The sequence below is a fragment of the Ips typographus genome, linkage group LG13 (assembly GCF_016097725.1).
Source record: "Ips typographus isolate SLU linkage group LG13, UJ_Ityp_2.0, whole genome shotgun sequence".
Classification (NCBI taxonomy): domain Eukaryota; kingdom Metazoa; phylum Arthropoda; class Insecta; order Coleoptera; family Curculionidae; genus Ips; species Ips typographus.
The window spans coordinates 7372224-7394168 of record NC_138434.1 but is presented as its reverse complement, the minus strand read 5'-3'; the positions used below and the strand labels follow the sequence as shown (position 1 = coordinate 7394168).

General features: G+C 31.5%; 1 protein-coding gene across 5 annotated transcripts in view; it reads right to left on the bottom strand.

Moving 5' to 3' along the window:
- Vps8 (vacuolar protein sorting 8) overlaps positions 1-21945 on the bottom strand; it is a 91206-nt gene that overhangs the window by 53400 nt on the left and 15861 nt on the right. For all 5 annotated transcript variants that reach the window (XR_014180331.1, XR_014180330.1, XM_081991844.1 and 2 more), the window contains exons 5-10: positions 12476-12610; positions 10112-10275; positions 9946-10049; positions 4191-4421; positions 2508-2576; positions 1058-1220 (exon numbers count right to left, since the gene is read on the bottom strand). Coding sequence is in view for 3 of the 5 variants with exons in the window: in XM_081991844.1 (XP_081847970.1) it covers positions 1058-1220; positions 2508-2576; positions 4191-4421; positions 9946-10049; positions 10112-10275; positions 12476-12610 (866 nt within the window). In the remaining 2 variants the exon portion in view is untranslated. The remainder of the gene's footprint in view (positions 1-1057; positions 1221-2507; positions 2577-4190; positions 4422-9945; positions 10050-10111; positions 10276-12475; positions 12611-21945) is intronic.

The following is a 21945-nucleotide window of genomic DNA, read 5'->3' as shown; positions in this document are numbered from 1 at the left end:
TATAAAACGTGTTTCTGAGATTTATGACAGTTATTTTGACAATTGCCACGTGATCGTCTGGATAAATAGTGTTCTAGAACCACGTGACAACTGTCATACATACGTCAAATTCAAAAACATATAGTGTTTCAACCACAAAGTTTGCTTGGTATCAAAAATTCATATTATCGCTTCACGGCGACTATTTTGACAGTTCTAACGTAGCTGTCATGGTGAGAATCACGTGACACCTGCCATACATACGTCAGAACTGTCAATATAACGGACGTATAGCGTTTCAACCACAAAGATTCCTTGCAGTATCAAAAACTCGTATCATCGCTTTACGGTGACTATTTCGACAATTCTAACGTAGCAGTCATGGTAAAAATCACGTGACAATTGTCGTAGATATTACGTACAAACATGATAATTGACCGTTTATAGAGGACACTGTAGGCTACAATTTGTCAAAAAAATCAACTCAATACCTGTCAAAATAACCGAGTTATGGGCCGTCAAAGTGACGGTAGTACAAATCGTGTCGTTTTAGTGCATCCAGGCAAATTTCGTGCAATAACTCGGTCAGGTGACATTTTCTGTACAAACATGACATTTGACAGTTTGTAGAAGACACTTTGAGCTACAATCTGTCAAAAAATCAACTCGATATCTGTCAAAATAACCGAGTTATTGACTGTCAAAGTGACGGTAGTACAAATCGTGTCGTTCTAGTGCATCCAGGCAAATTTCGTGCAATAACTAGGTCAGGTGAAATTTTCTGTACAAATATGACGTTTGACAGTTTGGAGAGGATACTTCGGGCTACAATTTGTCAAAAAAAAATCAAGTCGATACCTGTCAAAATAACCGAGTTATTGACTGTCAAAGTGACGGTAGTACAAATCGTGTTGTTATAGTGCATTCGGGCAAATTTCGTGCAATAACTCGGTCAGGTGACACTTTCTGTACAATCATGACATTGCACAGTTTGTAGAGGACACTTTGGGCTACAAGCTGTCAAAAAAGTCAACTCGATACCTGTCAAAATAACCGAGTTATCGGTATAAATACTTACATTTTATTTAATTTGACGCAGCAGCCGACGGCCGCCGCCAAACTGTCCCTGTCCACACGATTTTCGGTCAAATTGTCCAAATATTTCATTAACAGGTCAACGGTAAACGTCTCTTTGATTAGGCCCTCGTCAGACGCTAGATTTAACGCTTCCGGCCATCGACCTATGCATAAGATTTGATACGAGTTGGTAAAACTGGAAAATTAGCCTTTTATCTTGTTTCTCTTTTATTTGTTTTTTTTTATTTATTTTTTTATTTTTTATATATTTTTTATTCAAAAAATTTGATGCGATTTGGTACAACTGTCAAATTAGCCTTTTATCTTGTTTTGCTTGTTTCTCTTTTATTCGTTTTTTCTTTTAATTATTTTTTTCTTTTTTATGTATTTTTTATCCAAAAAATTTGATGCGATTTAGTAAAACCGTCAAATTAACCTTTTATATTGTTCTTCTTGTTTATCTTTTATTTGTTTTTTTTTATTTATTTTTTTATTTCTTATATATTTTTTATTCAAAAAATTTGATGCGATTTGGTAAAACTATCAAATTAGCCTTTTATCTTGTTTTTCTTGTTTCTCTTTTATTCGTTTTTTCTTTTAATTATTTTTTTATTATTTTTTTCTTTTTTATGTATTTTTTATCCAAAAAATTTGATGCGATTTAGTAAAACCGTCAAATTAACCTTTTGTATTGTTCTTCTTGTTTCTCTTTTATTTGTTTTTTTTTTAAATTATTTTTTATGTATTTTTTATTCAAAAAATTTGATGCGATTTGGTAAAACTGTCAAATTAGCCTTTTATCTTGTTTTTCTTGTTTCTCTTTTATTCGTTTTTTCTTTTAATTATTTTTTTTTTATGTATTTTTTATCAAAAAAATTTGATGCGATTTAGTAAATTAACCTTTTATATTGTTCTTCTTGTTTCTCTTTTATTTGCTTTTTTATTTAATTATTTTTTATGTATTTTTTATTCAAAAAATTTGATGCGATCTGGTAAAACTGTCAAATTAGCCTTTTATCTTGTTTTTCTTGTTTCTTTGTTTTTTTTATTTATTTTTTTATTTTTTATGTATTTTTTATTCAAAAAATTTGATGCGATCTGGTAAAACTGTCAAATTAGCCTTTTATCTTGTTTTTCTTGTTTCTTTGTTTTTTTTATTTATTTTTTTATTTTTTATGTATTTTTTATTCAAAAAATTTGATGCGATCTGGTAAAACTGTCAAATTAGCCTTTTATCTTGTTTTACTTGTTTCTATTTTATTTGTTTCTTTTAATTATTTTTTATGCATTTTTTATTCATAAAATTTGATTCGATTTGGTAAAACAGTCAAATTGTTTTTTTTTTCTTGTTTTTCTTCTTTTTTTTGTCTTTATTTTTTTCTTTTAATTGTTTTTTTTTCTTCATTGTTTCATACATATGTATACTCGCTTGAAACACCCTGTATAGTTACCTTGTTCGCTCAGAAACGCTATTCGCTCAGACCACGTGCGCAGTCTAACCATATGGACTGCTTTAGTGCCTGAAAAATTGTAATTAACTAATTATCAGCAAAAATATTTAATTAAGGTTAGGTTAGGTTCACAGTCAAGTTAAAGAGTGTCTTAATGTCACGTGACCACTGTCAATCACGTCACAACTGTCAAAATTAGCGTCAAACATAATGTGAAGCTATAAAATTGAAAAGAATAATCTCTGTTGAATAAAATGGAATTTATGGATGGGTGTTTGACAGTTGTGACGTCACAATTAAATAAAAAAGGATCTTATCGTCACGTGACAGCTGTCAATTACGTGACAACTGTCAAAATTACTCTAAATCAGGAACGTGAAGCTATAAAAGGAAACATCTTAGTTTTCGTTCATTGAAATGGATTTTGTAGCTTCATGGACAGGTTTTTGACAGTTGTGACGTCACAGTCAAGTTAAAAATGTGTCTTAATATCACGTGACAACTGTCAATCACGTCACAACTGTCAAAATTACCCTAAATCAGGAACGTGAAGCTATAAAAGAAAATATCTTAATTATCGTTCATTGAAATGGATTTTATAGCTTCATGGACAGGTTTTTGACAGTTGTGACGTCACAGTAAAGTTAAAAAGTGTCTTAATATCACGTGACAACTGTCAATCACGTCACAACTGTCAAAATTACCCTAAATCAGGAACGTGAAGCTATAAAAGAAAAAATCTTAGTTTTCGTTCATTGAAATGGATTTTATAGCTTCATGAACGGATTTTTGAAAATCCTATTTTTTTGTTGAGTGGAAATAGATTTTATACCTTCACGGACGAGTGTATGTATGATAGTTGTGACGTCACAGTCAGGTTGAAAAAAAGAACTGTATTTACTGTCACGTGACAGCTGTCAACCACGTCATTACTGTCAAAATTACCCTCAGAGAAGAAGTTCGATACAACTTTGTAGCTTGATGGACGCGGGTGTTTGACAGTTCTGACGTCACAATCCACTTATGGATGTTTTACTATTTCCAAGTCAATTTCAATTTTTCCTTCCTTTTTTTTGATTTTTGTTTAATTTTTCCTATTTTTTTAAATATTTTTTTCTTACTTTTTTAAATTGTTTTTAAATTCGTTTTTGTTTTTTTTCAATAATTTACTTTGTTTTATTTATTTAATTTTTTTAATATTGTTTTAATCACTTTTTTTAATTTTAAAAATGTCAAGAAACTTGTTTAAAACCAGATAAAAATAACTTTAAAAAAGTTAGGTTAGGTTAGCATAAATTAGTAACTATTTTTTTCATTTATTTCTGTTTTATTAATATGCTAATTTATTTGTATTTTTTTAGTTTTTTGTAATTTTTTTTTCTTTTTTTCTTGATTTTTAATAAATTTAATTGTTTGAATTAAAATTTTTTTTTTAATCTTTTAAATACTTTCTTTAATATTGAAAACGTGAAAAAACTCACCTAAAACCCGATAAAAATCAATTTAAAAAAAGTTAGGTTAAGTTACCATAAATTAGTTAGTATTTTAGTTATTAATATGTTAATTTATTTATTTGTTTTTTTTTATTGTTTGTTAAATTCGTTTTATTTTTTTTTAATAAATTTAATTTTGTTTAATATTTTTTTAATACTTTTTTTATATTAAAAAGGTGAAAAAACTAACCTAAAACCAACAATTGAGTACCGCGACTGCTCAAACTGTTGTAACAAGCGCGTTCGCCGGCCAATGCGAACGCTTCGCTCACTCCGCCGCCCACCGCCAACGCCTTGAAATGGGCGGAACCGTAAACGAGCCCGGTGCCGCCCATTTCCAGCACCTCCAATTCGCGCTGACTGCGCACCTCGATCAGATGCAAATTCTCGTTCGAATCCAACAGCGCCAAATGGCGGGTGCCTGCAAAAACAAAAAAAGTTTGCCAAAACCTGATTTCACCCAGAAACTAGTCTGAAACTTCACCACTCTGTATCTCGGTTATTTTCTGGAGTACAGGGTGGTTCAACCACTCAAAATAACCGTTTCGAGCTGCTCTTTCCAGTGGTGTTGAACAAAAAATTATATCTTGAAAATTGCATACAGGGTGCCCAAAAACAGTGACGCACTAACAGTTTTATCTCCACCCTGTATACCGGCAATTGAATTGAGGTTTGTGGGTCACGTGGATCGGTTCAGTGGTTCTTTGGGAACAGGTTTGCTCTCTTGCAGTTTTTTTGTTACTTTACCGGTTTTTGAGATTTTTGCCAAAAATTGGTTCAACGCATTTTAACCCAAAAATTGGTCTTGAAACTTGCACACTCTGTATCTCGGTTATTTTCTGAAGTACAGGGTGGTTCAACCACTCAAAATAACCGTATCGAGCTGCTGTTTCCAGTGGTGTTAAGCAAAAAATTATATCTTAAAAATTGCATACAGGGTGTCCAAAAACAGTGACCCACTAACAGTTTTGTGTCCACCCTGTATACCGGCAATTGAATTGAGGTTTGTGGGTTATCTGGATCAGTTTAGTGGTTCTTTGGGAACAGGTTTGCTCTCTTGCAGTTTTTTTGTAACTTTACCGGTTTTTGAGATTTTTCCCAAAAATTGGTTTAACGCATTTTAACCCAAAAATTGGTCTTGAAACTTGCACACTCTGTATGTCGGTTATTTTCTGGAGTACAGGGTGGTTCAACCACTCAAAATAATCGTCTCAAGCTGCTCTTTCCAGTGGTGGTGAGCAAAAAATTATATCTTGAAAATTGCATACAGGATGACCAAAAACAGTGACGCACTAACAGTTTTATCTCCACCCTGTATACCGGCAATTGAATTGAGGTTCGTGGGTTACGTGGATCGGTTCAGTGGTTCTTTGAGAACATTTTTGCTCTCTTGCAGTTTTTTTGTTACTTTACCGGTTTTTGAGATTTTTGCCAAAAATTGGTTCAACGCATTTTAACCCAAAAATTGGTCTTGAAACTTGCACACTCTGTATCTCGGTTATTTTCTGGAGTACAGGGTGGTTCAACCACTCAAAATAACCGACTTGAGCTGCTCTTTCCAGTGGTGTTGGGCAAAAAATTATATCTTGAAAATTGCATACAGGGTGCCCAAAAACAGTGACGCACTAACAGTTTTATCTCCACCCTGTATACCGGTAATTGAATTGAGGTTCGTGGGTTATATGGATCAGTTTAGTGGTTCTTTGGAAACATTTTTGCTCTCTTGCAGTTTTTTTGTTACTTTACCGGTTTTTGAGATTTTTCCCAAAAATTGGTTCAACGCATTTTAACCCAAAAATTGGTCTTGAAACTTGCACACTCTGTATGTCGGTTATTTTCTGGAGTACAGGGTGGTTCAACCACTCAAAATAACCGTCTCGAGCTGCTCTTTCCAGTGGTGTTGAACAAAAAATTATATCTTGAAAATTGCATACAGGGTGACCAAAAACAGTGACCCACTAACAGTTTTGTGTCCACCCTGTATACCGGCAACTGAATTGAGGTTCGTGGGTTACATGGATCAGTTTAGTGGTTCTTTGGAAACATTTTTGCTCTCTTGCAGTTTTTTTGTTACTTTACTGGTTTTTGAGATTTTTGCCAAAAATTGGTTTAACACACTTTGACCCAAAAATTGGTCTTCAAACTTGCACACTCTGTATCTCGGTTATTTTCTGAAGTACAGGGTGGTTCAACCACTCAAAATAACCGTCTCGAGCTGCTCTTTCCAGTGGTGGTGAGCAAAAAATTATATCTTGAAAATTGCATACAGGATGACCAAAAACAGTGACCCACTAACAGTTTTGTGTCCACCCTGTATACCGGCAATCGAATTGAAATTCGTGGGTCACGTGGATCGGTTCAGTGGTTCTTTGAGAACATTTTTGGCAGCACAAATGGCGGTTATTTTTGAACTAAGCACAGCTTGGGCAACGTTGCCTTTGACAGGCTGTCAAATCCGCCATTTTAAAGTTACAATCATGATTTTTGACTACAAAGTAGTCTTGGCAACACTGTATAACCAGAACAAATTTCAGAATTTTCACTGCTTTCACAAAGGAGATATTGAACTAAAATGGCAGTTGTTTTTGAACTAAGCACAGCTTGGGCAACATTGCCTTTGACAGGCTGTCAAATCCGCCATTTTAAAGTTACAATCATGATTTTTGACTACAAAGTAGTCTTGGCAACACTGTATAACCAGAACAAATTTCAGAATTTTCACTGCTTTCACAAAGGAGATATTGAACTAAAATGGCAGTTGTTTTAGAACTAAGCACAGCTTGGGCAACATTGCCTTTGACAGGCTGTCAAATCCGCCATTTTAAAGTTACAATCATGATTTTTGACTACAAAGTAGTCTTGGCAACACTGTATAACCAGAACAAATTTCAGAATTTTCACTGCTTTCACAAAGGAGATATTGAACCAAAATGGCAGTTGTTGTAGAACTAAGCACAGCTTGGGCAACGTTGCCTTTGACAGCCTGTCAAATCCGCCATTTTAAAGTAAAAATCATGATTTTTGACTACAAAGTAGTCTTGGCAACACTGTATAACCAGAACAAATTTCAGAATTTTCACTGCTTTCACAAAGGAGATATTGAACCAAAATGGCAGTTGTTGTAGAACTAAGCACAGCTTGGGCAAAGTTGCCTTTGACAGGCTGTCAAATCCGCCATTTTAAAGTTACAATCATAATTTTTGACTACAAAGTAGTCTTGGCAACACTGTATAACCAGAACAAATTTCAGAATTTTCACTGCTTTCACAAAGGAGATATTGAACCAAAATGGCAGTTGTTTTAGAACTAAGCACAGCTTGGGCAAAGTTGCCTTTGACAGGCTGTCAAATCCGCCATTTTAAAGTTACAATCATGATTTTTGACTACAAAGTAGTCTTGGCAACACTGTATAACCAGAACAAATTTCAGAATTTTCACTGCTTTCACAAAGGAGATATTGAACCAAAATGGCAGTTGTTGTAGAACTAAGCACAGCTTGGGCAAAGTTGCCTTTGACAGGCTGTCAAATCCGCCATTTTAAAGTTACAATCATAATTTTTGACTACAAAGTAGTCTTGGCAACACTGTATAACCAGAACAAATTTCAGAATTTTCACTGCTTTCACAAAGGAGATATTGAACCAAAATGGCAGTTGTTTTAGAACTAAGCACAGCTTGGGCAAAGTTGCCTTTGACAGGCTGTCAAATCCGCCATTTTAAAGTTACAATCATGATTTTTGACTACAAAGTAGTCTTGGCAACACTGTATAACCAGAACAAATTTCAGAATTTTCACTGCTTTCACAAAGGAGATATTGAACTAAAATGGCAGTTGTTTTTGAACTAAGCACAGCTTGGGCAACATTGCCTTTGACAGGCTGTCAAATCCGCCATTTTAAAGTTACAATCATGATTTTTGACTACAAAGTAGTCTTGGCAACACTGTATAACCAGAACAAATTTCAGAATTTTCACTGCTTTCACAAAGGAGATATTGAACCAAAATGGCAGTTGTTGTAGAACTAAGCACAGCTTGGGCAAAGTTGCCTTTGACAGGCTGTCAAATCCGCCATTTTAAAGTTACAATCATAATTTTTGACTACAAAGTAGTCTTGGCAACACTGTATAACCAGAACAAATTTCAGAATTTTCACTGCTTTCACAAAGGAGATATTGAACCAAAATGGCAGTTGTTTTAGAACTAAGCACAGCTTGGGCAACATTGCCTTTGACAGGCTGTCAAATCCGCCATTTTAAAGTTACAATCATGATTTTTGACTACAAAGTAGTCTTGGCAACACTGTATAACCAGAACAAATTTCAGAATTTTCACTGCTTTCACAAAGGAGATATTGAACCAAAATGGCAGTTGTTTTTGAACTAAGCACAGCTTGGACAACGTTGCCTTTGACAGGCTGTCAAATCCGCCATTTTAAAGTTACAATCATGATTTTTGACTACAAAGTAGTCTTGGCAACACTGTATAACCAGAACAAATTTCAGAATTTTCACTGCTTTCACAAAGGAGATATTGAACCAAAATGGCAGTTGTTGTAGAACTAAGCACAGCTTGGGCAAAGTTGCCTTTGACAGGCTGTCAAATCCGCCATTTTAAAGTTACAATCATAATTTTTGACTACAAAGTAGTCTTGGCAACACTGTATAACCAGAACAAATTTCAGAATTTTCACTGCTTTCACAAAGGAGATATTGAACCAAAATGGCAGTTGTTTTAGAACTAAGCACAGCTTGGGCAACATTGCCTTTGACAGGCTGTCAAATCCGCCATTTTAAAGTTACAATCATGATTTTTGACTACAAAGTAGTCTTGGCAACACTGTATAACCAGAACAAATTTCAGAATTTTCACTGCTTTCACAAAGGAGATATTGAACCAAAATGGCAGTTGTTTTTGAACTAAGCACAGCTTGGACAACGTTGCCTTTGACAGGCTGTCAAATCCGCCATTTTAAAGTTACAATCATGATTTTTGACTACAAAGTAGTCTTGGCAACACTGTATAACCAGAACAAATTTCAGAATTTTCACTGCTTTCACAAAGGAGATATTGAACCAAAATGGCAGTTGTTGTAGAACTAAGCACAGCTTGGGCAAAGTTGCCTTTGACAGGCTGTCAAATCCGCCATTTTAAAGTTACAATCATAATTTTTGACTACAAAGTAGTCTTGGCAACACTGTATAACCAGAACAAATTTCAGAATTTTCACTGCTTTCACAAAGGAGATATTGAACCAAAATGGCAGTTGTTGTAGAACTAAGCACAGCTTGGGCAACGTTGCCTTTGACAGCCTGTCAAATCCGCCATTTTAAAGTAAAAATCATGATTTTTGACTACAAAGTAGTCTTGGCAACACTGTATAACCAGAACAAATTTCAGAATTTTCACTGCTTTCACAAAGGAGATATTGAACCAAAATGGCAGTTGTTTTAGAACTAAGCACAGCTTGGGCAACGTTGCCTTTGACAGGCTGTCAAATCCGCCATTTTGAAGTTTCAACTTTGATTTTTGGCTACAAACAGCTTTGGCAACACCGTACAACCGTGTATAACACAATTTTTTCTCAGAATTTTTGAACGAGTTATTTAAGTAAAAACTGACTTTGACAGTTTCCACTTTGACACCCTGTAACTCGGTTATTTTGACAGTTACAGGATGGTTCAATATATCAATTTGTAGCCCTTGAAATCCTCTTTTGATCACCCTGTATAGTGACAATAGTGAAAATGTTAAAACTGAGTTATTTAAGCACAAATACAGGGTGGACTAAATTTGACAGTTGCCACTTTAACACCCTGTAACTCGGTTATTTTGACGGTTACAGGGTGGTTCAATATACCAATTTGTAGCCTTTGAAATGCTCTTTTGACCACCCTGTATGTTGTCTACAGTAAAAATGTCAAATCATAAATAAATCGAAACTTACCGAGCCAATGCAGGGCAGTCATACTGTACGGTAACTCCACTTTACGTAACGGCATCATCCTGATGCGATTGTTACTGTTTGCGGCACTGAAATTCGTTATTAGCCTGCAACACTTAAATCGATTAATCTCACCCGATTAAATAGAAATTTGCGGAAATCTGGCAACCTGGCGTAGTGTAAATGGTTGCCGCGCGCCCAGGCCAGGACCGGCTGAAACGTTTTTCCTATCGACACCAATTGCCACGAAATCAACGGCAACGCCGCCGATATTTTCGGCAATTGTTGATTAAAATGCACCTTTAGGCGCGGTTTCACCGATATCACGATAATCTGCAACCGACAAAACCACTTTAGGGCCACTTTTATTAATCCAAAGTTAACCTTTACCGACACTTTGTGAGCGTTTGCAATTTCACACCTTAAAACCTAACCTAACTTAATCTTTGACCGTTGTGACGCGGTTGACAGCTGTCGCGCGATATTAAGACACTATTTAACTTGACTGTGACGTCACAACTGTTAAAAACCTGTCCATGAAACTATAAAGCCCATTTCAGTAAACGAAAATTGAAGCTTTTCCTTTTATAGCTTTATGTTCCCAGATTTGGCAGTTGTAAAGTGATTGACAGCTGTCACATGATATTAAGACATTATTTAACTTGACTGTGACGTCACAACGGTCAAAAAACACGTCCATGAAGCTATAAAATCCATTTCAATCAACAAAAATTACATTTTTCCTTTTATAGCTCTACGTTCCTAGATTTGACAGTTGTGAAGTGATTGACAGCTGTCACATGATATTAAGACACTATTCAGCTTGACAGTGATGTCACAACTGTCAAAAAACACGTCCATGAAGCTATAAAATCCATTTCAATCAATAAAAATTAAAATTTTATCTTTTATAGCTTTACGTTCTTAGATTTGACAGTTGTGAGGTGATTGACAGCTGACATGTGACATTAAGACACTATCTAACTTAACTGTGACGTCACAACTGTCAAAAACACGTCCATGAAGCTATAAAAATCCATTTCAATCAACAAAAATTACATTTTTCCTTTTATAGCTCTACGTTCCTAGATTTGACAGTTGTAAAGTGATTGACAGCTGTCACATGACATTAAGACACTTTTTAACTTGACTGTGACGTCACAACTGTCAAAAACACGTCCATGAAGCTATAAAATCCATTTCAATAAACAAAAATTAAGATTTTTCCTGTTATAGCTCTACGTTCCTAGATTTGACAGTTGTGAAGTGATTGACAGCTGTCACATGATATTAAGACACTTTTTAACTTGACTGTGACATTAGAACTGTCAAAAACCCGTCTATGAAGCTATAAAATCCATTTCAATCAACAAAAATTACATTTTTCCTTTTATAGCTCTACGTTCCTAGATTTGACAATTGTGAAGTGATTGACAGCTGTCACATGATATTAAGACACTATTTAACTTGACAGTGACGTCACAACTGTCAAAAAACCCGTCCATAAAGCTATAAAATCCATTTCAATCAACAAAAATTAAGATTTTTCCTGTTATAGCTTTACGTTCCTAGATTTGACAGTTGTGAAGTGATTGACAGCTGACACGTGACATTAAGACACTATTTAACTTGACTGTAACATTAGAACTGTCAAAAACCCCTCCATGAAGCTATAAAATCCATTTCAATCAACGAAAATTAAGATTTTTCCTGTTATGGCTTTACGTTCCTACATTTGACAGTTGTGAGGTGATTGACAGCTGTCACGTGACAGTGAGATATTTATTTAACTTGACTGTGACGTCACAACTGTCAAATAACCTTCCATGAAGCTATAAAGTCCATTTCGACCAAAGGAAACTAAGACTTTCGATTTAATAGCTGCACGTTTATAATTGACGCTAATTTTGACATTTGTGACGTAGTTGATAAGGGTCACGTGACTGTTTTTAAGTCTGAAATAGCATCATTAAGATCACGTGACTGTTCTAAATCATTAAACTTAATTTTAGAGGTCACGTGACTGTTTTCAAGGGGTAAAATGATCATTTAAAGGTCCCGTGACTGTTTTCAAAGCTAAAATAGCATTCTTAATGTCACGTGACCGTTTTTACGGCTACAATGGCATCCTTTAAAACAGTCACGTGACTTTAAGGATGCCATTTTAAAAACCGTCACGTGACTATGTTTGCAGTCATTTTAGTCAATTTTTATAATATTTGACTATTTTTCAATGTTTTAGTTAATTTTAACCGACACTTTGTGAGTATTCGCAATTTAAGTTTGAAATTTGAACTTTTGACAGTTGTGACGTGAATGATAGCTGTCACACTGACAGACTAAGACGTTACGTCACATCACAACTGTTAAGCCCCGTTTTATTAACTCAAAAGTTAACTTTAACCGACACTTTGTGGGTATTCGCAATTTAGCCTTGAAATTGGAACTTTTGACAGTTGTGACGCGTGGCTGACAGACTCAAGAAACGTGACGTCACGCACAACTGTCAATCGGGCCTTATATAGGGAGTTACCTTGGACAGTGTTGCCATGGCGACCAACACGTGTTTACTGAGAAATTGAATGTCGTGGCCTTGAACTAGCGGCTCAAACGCGCACACCTCGCCTCTCGCTCCTGAAAAGAGACATTTCGAGTCCCAAGTCCGGACCTGGAACAATCCTTAAGTGACTTTCGGTCAATTTTTAGGTTTTTGACCTAATTTTTAACATTCCAAGTCAAATTTTAGATGTTTTACTTTGTTTTCAACCGCTCCAGTCAATTTTATTGTTTTTGACATTGTTTTCAACATTTTTAGTCAATTTTCAAGTTTTTTACTTTCTTTTCAACATTTTTAGTCAAGTTTCAGGTTTTTGACCTAATTTTGAACATTTCTAGTCAATTTTTAGGTTTTTGACCTAATTTTTAACATTCCTAGTCAAATTTTAGATGTTTTACTTTGTTTTCAACCGCTCCAGTCAATTTTATTGTTTTTGACATTGTTTTCAACATTTTTAGTCAATTTTCAAGTTTTTTACTTTCTTTTCAACATTTTTAGTCAAGTTTCAGGTTTTTGACCTAATTTTGAACATTTCTAGTCAATTTTTAGGTTTTTGACCTAATTTTTAACATTCCTAGTCAAATTTTAGATGTTTTACTTTGTTTTCAACCGCTCCAGTCAATTTTATTGTTTTTGACATTGTTTTCAACATTTTTAGTCAATTTTCAAGTTTTTTACTTTCTTTTCAACATTTTTAGTCAAGTTTCAGGTTTTTGACCTAATTTTGAACATTTCTAGTCAATTTTTAGGTTTTTGACCTAATTTTTAACATTCCTAGTCAAATTTTAGATGTTTTACTTTGTTTTCAACCGCTCCAGTCAATTTTATTGTTTTTGACATTGTTTTCAACATTTTTAGTCAATTTTCAAGTTTTTTACTTTCTTTTCAACATTTTTAGTCAAGTTTCAGGTTTTTGACCTAATTTTGAACATTTCTAGTCAATTGTTAGATTTTTGACCTAATTTTTAACATTCCTAGTCAAATTTTAGATGTTTTACTTTGTTTTCAACCGCTCCAGTCAATTTTATTGTTTTTGACATTGTTTTCAACATTTTTAGTCAATTTTCAAGTTTTTTACTTTCTTTTCAACATTTTTAGTCAAGTTTCAGGTTTTTGACCTAATTTTGAACATTTCTAGTCAATTTTTAGGTTTTTGACCTAATTTTTAACATTCCTAGTCAAATTTTAGATGTTTTACTTTGTTTTCAACCGCTCCAGTCAATTTTATTGTTTTTGACATTGTTTTCAACATTTTTAGTCAATTTTCAAGTTTTTTACTTTCTTTTCAACATTTTTAGTCAAGTTTCAGGTTTTTGACCTAATTTTGAACATTTCTAGTCAATTGTTAGATTTTTGACCTAATTTTTAACATTCCAAGTCAAATTTTAGATGTTTTACTTTGTTTTCAACCGCTCCAGTCAATTTTATTGTTTTTGACATTGTTTTCAACATTTTTAGTCAATTTTCAAGTTTTTTACTTTCTTTTCAACATTTTTAGTCAAGTTTCAGGTTTTTGACCTAATTTTGAACATTTCTAGTCAATTGTTAGATTTTTGACCTAATTTTTAACATTCCTAGTCAAATTTTAAATGTTTTACTTTGTTTTCAACCGCTCCAGTCAATTTTATTGTTTTTGGCATTGTTTTCAACATTTTTAGTCAATTTTCAAGTTTTTTACTTTCTTTTCAACATTTTTAGTCAAGTTTCAGGTTTTTGACCTAATTTTGAACATTTCTAGTCAATTGTTAGATTTTTGACCTAATTTTTAACATTCCTAGTCAAATTTTAAATGTTTTACTTTGTTTTCAACCGCTCCAGTCAATTTTATTGTTTTTGGCATTGTTTTCAACATTTTTAGTCAATTTTCAAGTTTTTTACTTTCTTTTCAACATTTTTAGTCAAGTTTCAGGTTTTTGACCTAATTTTGAACATTTCTAGTCAATTGTTAGATTTTTGACCTAATTTTTAACATTCCTAGTCAAATTTTAGATGTTTTACTTTGTTTTCAACCGCTCCAGTCAATTTTATTGTTTTTGGCATTGTTTTCAACATTTTTAGTCAATTGTCAAGTTTTTTACTTTGTTTTCAACGTTTTTAGTCAAGTTTCAGGTTTTTGACCTAATTTTGAACATTTCTAGTCAATTGTTAGATTTTTGACCTAATTTTTAACATTCCTAGTCAAATTTTAAATGTTTTACTTTGTTTTCAACCGCTCCAGTCAATTTTATTGTTTTTGACATTCTTTTCAACATTTTTAGTCAATTTTCAAGTTTTTTACTTTGTTTTCAACGTTTTTAGTCAAGTTTCAGGTTTTTGACCTAATTTTGAACATTTCTAGTCAATTGTTAGATTTTTGACCTAATTTTTAACATTCCTAGTCAAATTTTAAATGTTTTACTTTGTTTTCAACCGCTCCAGTCAATTTTATTGTTTTTGACATTGTTTTCAACATTTTTATTCAATTTTCAAGTTTTTTACTTTGTTTTCAACATTTTTAGTCAAGTTTCAGGTTTTTGACCTAATTTTGAACATTTCTAGTCAATTGTTAGATTTTTGACCTAATTTTTAACATTCCTAGTCAAATTTTAAATGTTTTACTTTGTTTTCAACCGCTCCAGTCAATTTTATTGTTTTTGACATTGTTTTCAACATTTTTATTCAATTTTCAAGTTTTTTACTTTGTTTTCAACATTTTTAGTCAAGTTTCAGGTTTTTGACCTAATTTTGAACATTTCTAGTCAATTGTTAGATTTTTGACCTAATTTTTAACATTCCTAGTCAAATTTTAGATGTTTTACTTTGTTTTCAACCGCTCCAGTCAATTTTATTGTTTTTGGCATTGTTTTCAACATTTTTATTCAATTTTCAAGTTTTTTACTTTGTTTTCAACATTTTTAGTCAAGTTTCAGGTTTTTGACCTAATTTTGAACATTTCTAGTCAATTGTTAGATTTTTGACCTAATTTTTAACATTCCTAGTCAAATTCTAGATGTTTTACTTTGTTTTCAACCGCTCCAGTCAATTTTATTGTTTTTGACATTGTTTTCAACATTTTTAGTCAATTTTCAAGTTTTTTACTTTGTTTTCAACGTTTTTAGTCAAGTTTCAGGTTTTTGACCTAATTTTGAACATTTCTAGTCAATTGTTAGATTTTTGACCTAATTTTTAACATTCCAAGTCAAATTTTAGATGTTTTACTTTGTTTTCAACCGCTCCAGTCAATTTTATTGTTTTTGGCATTGTTTTCAACATTTTTAGTCAATTTTCAAGTTTTTTACTTTGTTTTCAACGTTTTTAGTCAAGTTTCAGGTTTTTGACCTAATTTTAAACATTTCTAGTCAATTGTTAGATTTTTGACCTAATTTTTAACATTCCAAGTCAAATTTTAGATGTTTTACTTTGTTTTCAACCGCTCCAGTCAATTTTATTGTTTTTGACATTGTTTTCAAAATTTTTATTCAATTTTCAAGTTTTTTACTTTGTTTTCAACATTTTTAGTCAAGTTTCAGGTTTTTGACCTAATTTTGAACATTTCTAGTCAATTGTTAGATTTTTGACCTAATTTTTAACATTCCTAGTCAAATTTTAAATGTTTTACTTTGTTTTCAACCGCTCCAGTCAATTTTATTGTTTTTGACATTGTTTTCAACATTTTTATTCAATTTTCAAGTTTTTTACTTTGTTTTCAACATTTTTAGTCAAGTTTCAGGTTTTTGACCTAATTTTGAACATTTCTAGTCAATTGTTAGATTTTTGACCTAATTTTTAACATTCCTAGTCAAATTTTAGATGTTTTACTTTGTTTTCAACCGCTCCAGTCAATTTTATTGTTTTTGGCATTGTTTTCAACATTTTTAGTCAATTTTCAAGTTTTTTACTTTGTTTTCAACGTTTTTAGTCAAGTTTCAGGTTTTTGACCTAATTTTGAACATTTCTAGTCAATTGTTAGATTTTTGACCTAATTTTTAACATTCCTAGTCAAATTTTAGATGTTTTACTTTGTTTTCAACCGCTCCAGTCAATTTTATTGTTTTTGGCATTGTTTTCAACATTTTTAGTCAATTTTCAAGTTTTTTACTTTGTTTTCAACGTTTTTAGTCAAGTTTCAGGTTTTTGACCTAATTTTGAACATTTCTAGTCAATTGTTAGATTTTTGACCTAATTTTTAACATTCCAAGTCAAATTTTAGATGTTTTACTTTGTTTTCAACCGCTCCAGTCAATTTTATTGTTTTTGGCATTGTTTTCAACATTTTTAGTCAATTTTCAAGTTTTTTACTTTGTTTTCAACGTTTTTAGTCAAGTTTCAGGTTTTTGACCTAATTTTAAACATTTCTAGTCAATTGTTAGATTTTTGACCTAATTTTTAACATTCCAAGTCAAATTTTAGATGTTTTACTTTGTTTTCAACCGCTCCAGTCAATTTTATTGTTTTTGACATTGTTTTCAAAATTTTTATTCAATTTTCAAGTTTTTTACTTTGTTTTCAACATTTTTAGTCAAGTTTCAGGTTTTTGACCTAATTTTGAACATTTCTAGTCAATTGTTAGATTTTTGACCTAATTTTTAACATTCCTAGTCAAATTTTAAATGTTTTACTTTGTTTTCAACCGCTCCAGTCAATTTTATTGTTTTTGACATTGTTTTCAACATTTTTATTCAATTTTCAAGTTTTTTACTTTGTTTTCAACATTTTTAGTCAAGTTTCAGGTTTTTGACCTAATTTTGAACATTTCTAGTCAATTGTTAGATTTTTGACCTAATTTTTAACATTCCTAGTCAAATTTTAGATGTTTTACTTTGTTTTCAACCGCTCCAGTCAATTTTATTGTTTTTGGCATTGTTTTCAACATTTTTAGTCAATTTTCAAGTTTTTTACTTTGTTTTCAACGTTTTTAGTCAAGTTTCAGGTTTTTGACCTAATTTTGAACATTTCTAGTCAATTGTTAGATTTTTGACCTAATTTTTAACATTCCTAGTCAAATTTTAGATGTTTTACTTTGTTTTCAACCGCTCCAGTCAATTTTATTGTTTTTGGCATTGTTTTCAACATTTTTAGTCAATTTTCAAGTTTTTTACTTTGTTTTCAACGTTTTTAGTCAAGTTTCAGGTTTTTGACCTAATTTTGAACATTTCTAGTCAATTGTTAGATTTTTGACCTAATTTTTAACATTCCAAGTCAAATTTTAGATGTTTTACTTTGTTTTCAACCGCTCCAGTCAATTTTATTGTTTTTGGCATTGTTTTCAACATTTTTAGTCAATTTTCAAGTTTTTTACTTTGTTTTCAACGTTTTTAGTCAAGTTTCAGGTTTTTGACCTAATTTTAAACATTTCTAGTCAATTGTTAGATTTTTGACCTAATTTTTAACATTCCAAGTCAAATTTTAGATGTTTTACTTTGTTTTCAACCGCTCCAGTCAATTTTATTGTTTTTGACATTGTTTTCAAAATTTTTATTCAATTTTCAAGTTTTTTACTTTGTTTTCAACATTTTTAGTCAAGTTTCAGGTTTTTGACCTAATTTTGAACATTTCTAGTCAATTGTTAGATTTTTGACCTAATTTTTAACATTCCTAGTCAAATTTTAAATGTTTTACTTTGTTTTCAACCGCTCCAGTCAATTTTATTGTTTTTGACATTGTTTTCAACATTTTTATTCAATTTTCAAGTTTTTTACTTTGTTTTCAACATTTTTAGTCAAGTTTCAGGTTTTTGACCTAATTTTGAACATTTCTAGTCAATTGTTAGATTTTTGACCTAATTTTTAACATTCCTAGTCAAATTTTAGATGTTTTACTTTGTTTTCAACCGCTCCAGTCAATTTTATTGTTTTTGGCATTGTTTTCAACATTTTTATTCAATTTTCAAGTTTTTTACTTTGTTTTCAACATTTTTAGTCAAGTTTCAGGTTTTTGACCTAATTTTGAACATTTCTAGTCAATTGTTAGATTTTTGACCTAATTTTTAACATTCCTAGTCAAATTTTAAATGTTTTACTTTGTTTTCAACCGCTCCAGTCAATTTTATTGTTTTTGACATTGTTTTCAACATTTTTATTCAATTTTCAAGTTTTTTACTTTGTTTTCAACATTTTTAGTCAAGTTTCAGGTTTTTGACCTAATTTTGAACATTCCAAGTCAAATTTTAGATGTTTTACTTTGTTTTCAACCGCTCCAGTCAATTTTATTGTTTTTGGCATTGTTTTCAACATTTTTAGTCAATTTTCAAGTTTTTTACTTTGTTTTCAACGTTTTTAGTCAAGTTTCAGGTTTTTGACCTAATTTTAAACATTTCTAGTCAATTGTTAGATTTTTGACCTAATTTTTAACATTCCAAGTCAAATTTTAGATGTTTTACTTTGTTTTCAACCGCTCCAGTCAATTTTATTGTTTTTGACATTGTTTTCAAAATTTTTATTCAATTTTCAAGTTTTTTACTTTGTTTTCAACATTTTTAGTCAAGTTTCAGGTTTTTGACCTAATTTTGAACATTTCTAGTCAATTGTTAGATTTTTGACCTAATTTTTAACATTCCTAGTCAAATTTTAAATGTTTTACTTTGTTTTCAACCGCTCCAGTCAATTTTATTGTTTTTGACATTGTTTTCAACATTTTTATTCAATTTTCAAGTTTTTTACTTTGTTTTCAACATTTTTAGTCAAGTTTCAGGTTTTTGACCTAATTTTGAACATTTCTAGTCAATTGTTAGATTTTTGACCTAATTTTTAACATTCCTAGTCAAATTTTAGATGTTTTACTTTGTTTTCAACCGCTCCAGTCAATTTTATTGTTTTTGGCATTGTTTTCAACATTTTTAGTCAATTTTCAAGTTTTTTACTTTGTTTTCAACGTTTTTAGTCAAGTTTCAGGTTTTTGACCTAATTTTGAACATTTCTAGTCAATTGTTAGATTTTTGACCTAATTTTTAACATTCCTAGTCAAATTTTAGATGTTTTACTTTGTTTTCAACCGCTCCAGTCAATTTTATTGTTTTTGGCATTGTTTTCAACATTTTTAGTCAATTTTCAAGTTTTTTACTTTGTTTTCAACGTTTTTAGTCAAGTTTCAGGTTTTTGACCTAATTTTGAACATTTCTAGTCAATTGTTAGATTTTTGACCTAATTTTTAACATTCCAAGTCAAATTTTAGATGTTTTACTTTGTTTTCAACCGCTCCAGTCAATTTTATTGTTTTTGGCATTGTTTTCAACATTTTTAGTCAATTTTCAAGTTTTTTACTTTGTTTTCAACGTTTTTAGTCAAGTTTCAGGTTTTTGACCTAATTTTAAACATTTCTAGTCAATTGTTAGATTTTTGACCTAATTTTTAACATTCCAAGTCAAATTTTAGATGTTTTACTTTGTTTTCAACCGCTCCAGTCAATTTTATTGTTTTTGACATTGTTTTCAAAATTTTTATTCAATTTTCAAGTTTTTTACTTTGTTTTCAACATTTTTAGTCAAGTTTCAGGTTTTTGACCTAATTTTGAACATTTCTAGTCAATTGTTAGATTTTTGACCTAATTTTTAACATTCCTAGTCAAATTTTAGATGTTTTACTTTGTTTTCAACCGCTCCAGTCAATTTTATTGTTTTTGACATTGTTTTCAACATTTTTAGTCAATTTTCAAGTTTTTTACTTTCTTTTCAATATTTTTAGTCAAGTTTCAGGTTTTTGACCTAATTTTGAACATTTCTAGTCAATTGTTAGATTTTTGACCTAATTTTTAACATTCCTAGTCAAATTTTAGATGTTTTACTTTGTTTTCAACCGCTCCAGTCAATTTTATTGTTTTTGACATTGTTTTCAACATTTTTAGTCAATTTTCAAGTTTTTTACTTTGTTTTCAACGTTTTTAGTCAAGTTTCAGGTTTTTGACCTAATTTTGAACATTTCTAGTCAATTGTTAGATTTTTGACCTAATTTTTAACATTCCTAGTCACATTTTAGATGTTTTACTTTGTTTTCAACATTTTTAATCAATTTTCAGGTTTTTTATTTTGTTTTCAACATTTTTAGTCAAGTTTCAGGTTTTTGACCTAATTTTGAACATTCCTAGTCAATTTTCATGTTTTTGACCCAATTTTTAACATTCCGAGTCAAATTTCAGATGTTTTCAACATTTCTAGTCAATTTTTAAGTTTTTGACCTAATTTTGCACATTCTTAGTCAAATTTCAGATGTTTTACTTTGTTTTCAACATTTCTAGTGTCAATTTCCAGGTTTTTGACTTTGTTTTCAACATTTTTAGTCATTTTTCAGGTTTTACTTTGTTTTCAACATTTTTAGTCAATTTCCAGATTTTTGACTTTGTTTTCAAAATTCCTAGTGAATTTTCAGGTTTTCGACCTAATTTTGAACATTCCTAGTCAAATTTCAGATGTTTTACTTTGTTTTCAACATTTCTAGTCAATTTTCTGGTTTTTGACATTGTTTTCAACATTTTTAATCAAGTTTCAGATTTTTTACTTTGAAACATTACCAGTCAGTTTTCTAGTTTTCACCTAATTTGTAACATTTCTAGTCAAAATTGATTAAGTTGTCAATTCAACATTTTTGAGGTTTTTAATGTTGGAGTGGTGTGGTGACTTGACCGGTGTAATTGGGCTCCGCTTTTTTTCCGAGTTTTTCGCTGTAAAACTGGCTGGAAAATTGTGATTTTTTTGCCAGTGGTAAATCTGAGTCTGATCGGTCGATCTGTGTTTAAACTAAGAGTTTTCGATAACTACTCTCATGGTAAATTAAACATTCAATTTGAACAATAAGATCTCAAATAGATTTCTTCTGTGTAAACATTGATAACACAATATAAATAAACTGTGCTGCTTGAAGTGACCAACGAGTTCATAGTAATGGATGGAATTGATGATCCTGGAGGATCATTCAATAATAGTTGCTTTAAATGTAAGGCCTTTTTGGATGATATAAAAACCACAGTACAGTGTATGCTATGCAAAAATGATTTTCATGGAAGATGCGAAAATGTAGATTTTCGCGGCTTCCACTTGAGGAGAGCATCTTGGAGATGTAAACAGTGCTTCGATACTCATGGCGATGGAAAGTCTGATGGTCCAAATAGACCAAGAAAAAGAAGTAGAATCGAAGACCTTGAAGATCAGAGTGTGGTTGACGGAATAAATTACACCTTATCTATATTAGTGAAGACAACAAATGATTTAAATGAAAAAGTTGACAAGTTATTGGAAGAAAATAAAATGTTGAAGATGGAAATTGCCTCCTTGAAGAGCCAGCCAACGGTAAACGATTCTCAAAGCCAGACGGTACCGAACATCTCTTATGCAACTGCTGCCTCAAATCCACCGAATAACACTAAGGTATTAGTCGTAAAACAGAAGGGTTCGCAAAAAGACATTAAGCAAATCAAGAAAGACCTCCAGGAGAAGATTAAACCAGCTGAACTTGGCCTTGGTGTTTCAATGGGGCGGC